Below are 9,606 nucleotides of genomic sequence, written 5' to 3' on the forward strand. Positions count from 1 at the left end.
AAACTAACGAATTTATTTATCCATTAAAATTTTAAATATTAATCAACATTATTATTTTATGTTTGTACAAATATTGTTTTAGTCAGTTACAGTCAAAATCTTCATAAAAACTAAACAAATAAGCTACACTGAAATAAATCTATCATGATGTGATCTACAAGATTTTTAAAAACAATTGTTATTTGAAAAGACCATATCTCTTATCTACATATAGACGCTCCGTTTTGGTAGGCGATAAAAAAGACGATTTGGTGACTGGGGTATCTCTCGTTCGACGCGGCATGAGTACGGCGGATCCGCCGGGATCTGATCCACCTCCGACGGGGGAGGGTCTGTCTCAGGGGGAAGCGCAGGGTTCGGAGCAAGAAATAAGAAGTGATCAGGAGATTTTGGTATCAAGTCAGATTTCGACGAAGGTTCTGGAGAATGTGGGTGAGAAGGCGATTCAGGAGATTTCAAATCTGGAGGTACAAAATGGTGGATCGATTCAGAGTCCAAAGGATCAGGTGGGAGGATCTAAAGGCTCGTGGATTGATGCGGTTCAAGGTCAAAAAATTCTGAGAAAGTATGATGTTGAGGTCACGATGAAAGACGGTATCGGATCGGTAAAGGTTCCAGAAGAGATCACGAAGGATGTGCCACCGCTATGGGATGATTTTCTGGTGGGAAAGTTTTTGGATACAGCTCCGCATATAGCGAAAGTTCATGCGATAGTGAACAAAATATGGAATCTGAATGACAAAGCCCAGAAGATAGAAGTGTATGAGGTCAATCAGACTACGATAAAGTTTCGTATTCCCAACCAAGCTGATAGAAGAAGGATTTTGAGAAGAGGAATGTGGAATCTAGCAGGAATCCCGGTGGTGATGACGAAATGGTCGCCGGTGGTTGAAAAGGAGAAGCCACCTACGCAATCTATTCCAATGTGGGTTCACATAAAGCATGTTCCAATATCGATGTTCTCGTGGCAAGGGCTAAGCTTCCTGACTAGTCCAATTGGGAACCCAAGTAGGTTGCATCCTGAGACAGCTCAATGTTTAAATCTTGATGTGGCAAAGATTTTTGTTAATGTTGATCTCACAAAGGAGCTGCCAAAGAGGATGAATTTTAATGTTCTGGGAGAGGATGTAATGGTGGAGTATGGGTATCCACGGCTACCAACAAAATGTCAAAAATGTGATAAGTGGGGTCATGCTGTCAAAACTTGCCCTATGGAGAAAGCAGCTCAGAAGGAGCTAGAAGAAGGAGAAATATGCGGGGAGAATAACAAGGAGGAAGAGATAGAAAGAATTGAAGTTAAGGAAATTGAGAGTGGTGATAAAGGTGGTGGAGTATTACATGTAGAGATACAAGCTGAGGACAATCAAGCCTCCATGAAAGAAACGTCACAAGACATTGAGAGTGAGAAAGAAAAAGAATGGTTGGATGTCTCGCCAGGGAAATCTAGTCGGCCTTCGAGTCCTTTGAAGTTTGGGCAGGTATCAATACTTACTAAATCGAGATTTGAAGTGTTATCACCAACGGAAGAGGAACAAGAAGAAGAAGAGAATCTGGAGCAGACAGAAGAAGAACATGAGGTAGTGCAGGAAGAAGATAACCTTACAAGGAAAATGTTACCTCGAGAGTCTAAGGTTAACCACAGATATCTTAGAGTTAAAGCAGGCCAGAAAACTCAGGATGCAGATCATGGTTGTTTGAACAAGAAGAAAACCCGTCGTCATTAATATGTCTGGGTTTATTGGAACATAAGAGGTTTCAACAAGTTTTCTAAGCATTTGGTGGTTCAGGAATGGGTCAGGAAACGTGGTTTTCAGTTTGGATGTTTAATTGAGACAAGAGTGAAGGAGAATAAAGCAAAGAAGATTTTGGAGACTGTATTTCCAGGATGGTCATATATCACAAACTATGATCATCACCGGTTGGGTAGAATTTGGGTCACTTGGAGTCCGAGGGTAAGGGTTACTCCCTGTTTTCAAAGCGCACAGTTGGTTACGTGTTCTGTTTTGTTGGAAGGGATGGTAGAGGAGATCTTTTGCTCCTTTGTATATGGATTTAATTTGGAGGAAGAGAGAAAGGAGCTTTGGAAAGATCTTAAAGACCATCATGATTCTCCTATAATAAGGAAATCACCATGGATTGTTCAAGGGGATTTTAACGAGATTCTTAGTGGAGTGGAGCATTCAGTGTCGGGTTCACAAGACTCGTTGGGTATGAAGGATTTTCAAGAAGTGGTTCAATACTGCTCTATTGTAGATATGTCATACCAAGGGCCTAGGTTTACTTGGTGCAATAAGAGAGATACTGGCTTGATCTGCAAGAAGTTGGATCGTACTATGATTAATGAGGTATGGGTGAGATCTTTTCCACAGTCTTATTGTGTATTTGAAGCTGGAGGTTGTTCGGATCATCAAAGATGTCGGGTAGTGATTAAAGCGGAGATAATGAAACCAAGAAAGCCGTTTAAGTTTGTAAATGCACTAGTGGATATGCCAGAATTCATTCCTGTGGTTGAGAAGTTCTGGTCTGAGGCAGAGGTGTTGTTCAATTCCACTTCTGCTTTATTTCGATTGTCAAAGAAGCTCAAGGCCCTGAAGCCGGTTTTGAAGCAACTGAGTAAAGAAAAGGTGGGGGAGATAGTAAAGAAGACAAGAGAGGCCTATGCTAAGCTTTGTGATGCTCAAGTGAAGACTTTGGAAAATCCCATCCAAGCCAACATTGAAGCAGAATCAGAAGCATACAGAAGATGGATTTTTTTATCTACTCTGGAGGAGAAAGTTCTTAGTCAGAAGGCAAAAATTCATTGGCTTGATGTTGGAGATGGTAACAATAAAAGTTTTCACAGGGCGGCTACAGTAAGGGAGATAAGGAATTCTATAAGGGAGATTAAGAGATTGGATGGTTCTGTAGCAGACTCGCAAGATGATATTAAACAAGAAGCAGTAAGTCACTTCCATCAATTTCTTATTCATACGCCTTCAGAGTATGAGGGAATAAGTGTTAATGAGTTGAAGTCGCTGGTAAATTATGAGTGTTCGGAGGATGATAGAAGCAGTTTGATGAGGGAGATATCTTCGGAAGAGATTCGAAAAGTTCTTTTCTCTATGCCACGAGACAAATCACCGGGTCCAGACGGGTTCACAAGTGAGTTTTTTAAGGCCTCTTGGGCGGTAACAGGAGGAGATTTCGTTATAGCAATTAAGTCCTTCTTTGATAAGGGGTTTCTGCCTAAGGGAATTAACTCAACCATCTTAGCGCTTATTCCGAAGAAGAATGATGCTGTATACATGAAGGACTATCGGCTTATTTCATGCTGCAACGTTATCTATAAGGTAATATCAAAGCTCCTAGCAAATCGGATGAAAAGGATTCTCCCTCTCTTCATATCTTTGAACCAGTCTGCGTTTGTGAAGGATAGGCTACTAATGGAGAATGTCTTGTTAGCTTCAGAGCTAGTCAAGAGTTATCACAAGGATTCTGTTACTGAACGGTGTGCAGTCAAGATAGATATTTCAAAGGCCTTTGATTCTGTCCAGTGGTCTTTTTTAGTATCAGTGCTTGAGGCATTAAATTTCCCGGAGAAGTTCATTGTGTGGATTAAGAAATGCATAGAGTTGGCTTCATTCTCGATACAGATAAATGGGGAATTGGCTGGCTATTTCAATAGCAAGCGAGGACTTAGGCAGGGGTGTGCTTTGTCTCCATATCTGTTTGTTATTAGTATGCAAGTTCTTTCAAAGCTCCTGGATAAAGCAGCAACAGAGAAACAGATGGGTTTTCATCCGTACTGCAAAGAGCTTCATTTGACACACATATGTTTTGCTGATGATGTTTTAGTATTCTCTGACGGGAAGAAGAAGTCGGTTGAGGGTATACTGGAGGTCTTTCAGAGATTTGAAAAGATATCGGGTTTGAGTATTAGTCTTGAGAAGTCTACATTGTATCTGGCTGGTGTTCAGGAAACAGATAGCGAGGCTATTCTAGACCAGTTTCCTTTTGAAAGAGGATCTCTTCCGGTACGATATTTGGGCCTTCCTCTTCTGACAAAACGGATGAATGTACATGACTATAGCCCTCTTATCTCAAGAATTCGGAATCGCATCTCTTCTTGGACAGCGAGGCATCTCTCCTTTGCTGGACGGCTCCAGCTAATTGGTTCTGTTCTCTATAGCATAACAAATTTTTGGATGTCAGCTTATAGGCTCCCAAACCAGTGCATTCAAGAAATAAATAGCATCTGTGCTGCATTTCTTTGGTCTGGACCGGTGTTATCAACGCATAAAGCTAAAGTAGCTTGGGTGGATGTGTTCAAACCAAAAGATGAAGGTGGTTTAGGCTTGAAAAATCTGGCAGATGCGAATAAAGTGTCTTGTTTGAAGCTTATTTGGCGTATTATCTCTACTAGGTCTTCTTTATGGGTTAAATGGATATGGAAATATCTCATTCGAAAGGGTTCTTTTTGGAGTGTTAATGAGAAGAGTAACAGTGGATCGTGGATGTGGAAGAAGCTTTTGAAACTGCGGCCTTTGGCTATGCAATTAACTAAGAAGGAAGTCAACAGTGGAGCCACCACCTCTTTCTGGTTTGAAAAATGGTCATCAATTGGCCAACTGATTGAGCTAACAGGAGCAAGAGGGTGTATGGACCTTGGTATTCCTATAAACTCTACGGTGGAGAAAGCTATTCAGTTGTACCGAGTGAGAAGGCATCGTGCTCACTCTCTTAGGCAGGTTGATCGCGAGATTATGGCTCTCAAAAATAAAGGTCTCAACCAGCTAGATGACATATGCCTTTGGAAGAGGGAGAATGGGGATTTTAAAACAGATTTCAGAACATCTCATACTTGGAATCTTGTAAGAAGTTCATCTCCAAAGGTATCTTGGGTAAAAGGAGTGTGGTTCACTGAAGCTACCCCGCGTTTTTCTTTCTTAGTTTGGCTTGCTATTCATGACAGACTAGCAACAGGAGATAGGATTCTTAGGTGGAATCCACAAGCCGTTTCTACATGCTGGTTGTGTAACACGGAAGCTGAGACTCGTGATCACCTATTTTTTGAGTGCTCGTTCTCTAAGGAAGTCTGGATTGGAACCATAAAACATTTGGCAGGGCGTGGAGAAGTGTATAAATGGGATAGAGTGCTTCGGATTGTTGAGAAGGGTTTACATAAGTGGAGTTCGACTGTGTTACTGCGTTATTGCTTTCAGGCCGTGGCTTATGCGTTATGGCATGAGAGGAATGTGAGAAGAGTGGGTGAGGCATCGCAGCCAGCTACCTGTCTGATTGCAAGGCTTGATAAGCTCATTAGAAACAGAATATCTTCTTTGAGAAGGAGGGTAGGAGGTAAATATGAGAAGATGATGGAGGCTTGGTTTAACAGAGGCTAGTATAGCTTGAGAGATATAGAAGCATATTTTCTTTTGGTTTGCATTTCATTGTATTTAAATATGGTAGCAGATAAAACTCTGTACAAAGGTTTTTTTCTATTTGAATAAATTTAAAATTCTTTCAAAAAAAAAAAAAAAAAAAAAAGCAAACTAAATGATGAATTCTTATAATCATTAGTCTGATTCACCTCATATAACATATAAAGTTTAAGATGCTCTCTGTTGAGTTATGTTGAAGAATATATTTAAAGAACAATGCTTACAAGTTAGATAAAAATAATAAAGAGTTTAAGAAATCATGTCAAATAAATTGGTTAAGATTTTTAATAAAATTATAAAGACGACCAGCAATTAATTAGCATGAAATATAACATAAAAGAATGATCGAAAAAATAATCAATATGAATTTATCATCAACAAACTAAAAACATACAAATTTATAAACTTATAACATTTTAAAAAATCTCAAGATTACAATAAGTACGCTATCTAAGACGTTCATTATTATCTTATCACCAGCATTTAGCAACTAGAAATATTTTTTTTTATCAAATTATATAATAGTTTATAAAGAATCTTAAAAATATTCATGGAAACTCCGAAACAAACATATATTATCTATCGTACCAAAATCATATTTTTCATATAAAAAAGTAAATTATGATATATTGTAATGCTATACAACTAAATAATTAGATCAAGTAATATATAAATATTATACTTTAGGTTCTCTATAATATTAATTCAATAAATAAAATATTATTTAACATTTGTTTAATTCATTATATTTACTTTAAATTTATATTATCTTACAAAGATTATTTAATATTAATTAAGGTTCATCAAAATATTTGTTTCGATTAAATTTTAAATCTCAATATTATACTATTACATATCTATATATATATATATATATATATATATATGTATAACAATCACACATTAATTATAAAGATTTTCTGAATATAAAGAAAAATTAGATATTATACAGATAGTTTAATTGCTTATGTTATTCAAATAAAATATGTATAAATTTTTGATAAAATATTATAATTTATTAACAGTTTACATACATTGAGCAATCTACATAATATTTTAAAATATAATTTAATATTTCAAAAACTATGAATATTTTTATAAACATAATTATTGCATCTATAAATACAAATAACTAAATAGCTAATAAGAAATCATATTTAAAATAAGAAAATTATATAAATCAGTTAAATTGTTAGCTTCAAAATTGTTATAAAACTAAACTAAATTATTAATACAGTTACGAGCGAGTATAAAATCTAGTAAGAGATAATTACGAGTTGATCAGATTTTTTTTTTTTGGCTAAGTCATGTCAAACATCAAGACGCATTCATGATCATATAGAGAGAAAAAAAGTACGCACAAAAAAACATTAACCCGATTTTTCTGGTTTTACAAAAGAATAAAACATTAGCGACTGATTAGTTTTTGTCTGAGAAAGGGGACTGATTAGTTAACATAAAATTGAAATATTATTTGTGATATCAACTAATTTTTCATTAAAAAAGAAAACGGATGGCATCAATTTTGACAAAACATTATGCGAATATATTTAGAAACAAATGCATGTTTTGCAGTTTCTTCTATTTTCTAAAAGATCAGAATAAAGTACCTAAAGAACGATATGTTTATAGAACAAAAATAATAATTATGCAACACAATAATTCTCAAACAAACGAAGCACTTGCAGTGAATCGGGGCATGTTACAAAGATCGCACAAGCCGTGTCGACCGCTGACAAAATCGTACTCTATGTCCGTCCCACCACCACATAGTTGCATGCCTTTTGTCTTGATCAACCTCTTCTTAGTTTATGATTATCTAATTCAAGCTTTCATTTGTATATATTTAAATCTCCCTTATATCTGTATATCTGAGCTATATCTCTATAACGTTTATTTATAGATGCGTTGTTCCAAGTTATCTTATCAAAACCATGATTGAATCTGACTTAACTATGATAAACAAAGCAAACAAATCGTAACCTATAATGAAGTTTGTTAAAAAAGAGAATCAAATCGAATCATCCTAGATGGTAGGTTACACCAAGAAACATGTTATTACTACTACACATAAATTCTTTTTCAAAAATATACTTAGAAAATATTTACAGAAGATTTAACTAGTGGTTACAATGATTATGACTTGTCAACGTTTCTGTAACATCTCTATTTATCTATATAAAATCCAAGATTACAAAATAATAATACAACACTGTTATAATTAGAAGATTAAAAACTGAATAGTTTATTATTAATCATAAAAATGGTTCCTTTATATAAGGATTACAAGTCATAGAAAAAGGAAAGTATCCAAAAACATAAACCAACTAGGATTAGGAAAACTACTAATACATAATAATGAAAAGATAACAATTACAAGGAAAAAGAAATAGAGTTTCCTTTTTTCCAAAGCATAAGCCGCCTCTCTCTCTTTCCTAAGGTCACGGCCGTCTCTCTCTCTCTCTCTAGGGTTGGGCCGTCTCTCTCTCTAAATGTATGGACCGGTTATGGACCGGTTATGGACATCCATCAATTGATTTATAAAACTTCCCCTTGGATGCCATAACCATTTAGGGATTATAATACGCTTAATGTTGCCTCGTTAAAACCTTATCATGAAAAACCCAGTGGGACAAAAACATGATGAAGGAAAAAAAGTACAACACGTACTACCCCCCATCATGACGTGATCAATGATCATTGCTGCAATGAGTTTCTCAATCTCATCAAACTATGGCTCTGCGGCCAAAATACACTCATGGACCTCATACATGGCTATCGATTCTTCTTGCCTTCGGCAATGCCACATACATTAGATATTCCAGTCCTATATTTATATCTTGATGGCGTCCCATGACCTTTCTTGTCGTGGATCATACCACGCACTTGAATATATATTAGGTCATGGACCTCGACCACACGTGCTTATGGACTGCCATATGATAGCTGATCTTTATTTTCCACTAGCCATAATACAATCTGGTCGGTCCATGTTGATATATCAACTTCAACTATAAATTCTCTTGGCTAGTGTTGCAGCGATGGTCTGAGATTTAATAGATAATCCGTATCAACTAATTAACCTCTCTTTAGGCTGGTTTAGTATAAAGTAAACACAAGGAATTCAAATTTCTTTTATAAGTATATATGGACTGAATTAGATTGTTCTTATATAACTCATTTCTATGATCTTTTATGATTGCATGAGTACTCTTTCGTGGGTTCATGATCCTCGTTCATCTCTTTATGTTCAAGTGCTATAAGTTTATGTATCTTTATACAAATGTGTGTGTGTCGACACTTTCATGTGGTTCCATTAGGTTCCATACATGATCTATAGATTTGAGATTTCATTATCCAGGATCTTTGTTACCTAGTAGCTTGGCGTCCCAAACTACATGGTTTGCCCAAACTACATGGTTTGGTACCTTAGATATTTAGCTGCGCAGCCTTTTCTCAATGTCTGGTCTGGTTTCCTTATGACATCGGATTTGTATTCTATGCACCATTCTCTTTTTCTTTCCGAGGTTCCTTATCTTATGGAACACTTTGGTCTATCTTGTATAGACTCTGTAGCAACTTGACTGTGTCTTTTTCTAGGACATCAGATTTCGTTTGGTGCTAAGCTGGTTATGACTTAGTCATTCTTTTCTTTTCTTTTCGGGTCAGTGTCTGGCATCTCGATTAGCTAGCTATGTATAATCTTTTCTTTCTTTGGAAGTCTATAAGTCTAATCCAATCTTTGCCAAGACAATGATGGTTGATACCATTCTGTTTCTTATCATTCTTTACTCTTTACCAGCTTATAGCTTTCTCCTTTTAATGTTGGATAGTCGGATTCATTGATCATGCAATCCGTGTACCTGGCCACTTTCTGATCACCCATATTTGGCTCAAGGTCTCTTAGAAGTCGTGGGAGAAAGACATATTCTTATCCAACATATATTCCCAATCCTCTTCTGAGGTTCCATCTTAGACGGCACATATGTTTGTGGTGGTTTATTCAAAGTCTCTTAAGATGGTGTATGTCTGGTTTATGACCCGTATTCAATCTGAGATGGAAATATCTATGCTCACTTATATGGCCTGATATATTTTTACTTTATATACATGTAAATCCATGATGTCCCTAAGCATTAGGATGGATGTCCGATCCTTATAGGTAATGGACTGCACGACCAAGCCG

General features: G+C 36.3%; 1 protein-coding gene across 1 annotated transcript in view; it reads left to right on the plus strand.

Annotated features, from left to right (window-relative positions):
• The first annotated feature begins 281 nt into the window (after positions 1–281).
• Positions 282–9,606, plus strand: part of LOC106314621 — an 11,966-nt gene continuing 2,641 nt past the window's right edge. Inside the window, exons 1-2 of the mRNA XM_013752464.1 lie at positions 282–1,631; positions 1,788–5,337. Of these exons, the coding sequence (XP_013607918.1) occupies positions 282–1,631; positions 1,788–5,337 (4,900 nt within the window). The remainder of the gene's footprint in view (positions 1,632–1,787; positions 5,338–9,606) is intronic.

Source organism: Brassica oleracea, chromosome C9 (genome assembly GCF_000695525.1).
Source record: "Brassica oleracea var. oleracea cultivar TO1000 chromosome C9, BOL, whole genome shotgun sequence".
NCBI lineage: Eukaryota > Viridiplantae > Streptophyta > Magnoliopsida > Brassicales > Brassicaceae > Brassica > Brassica oleracea.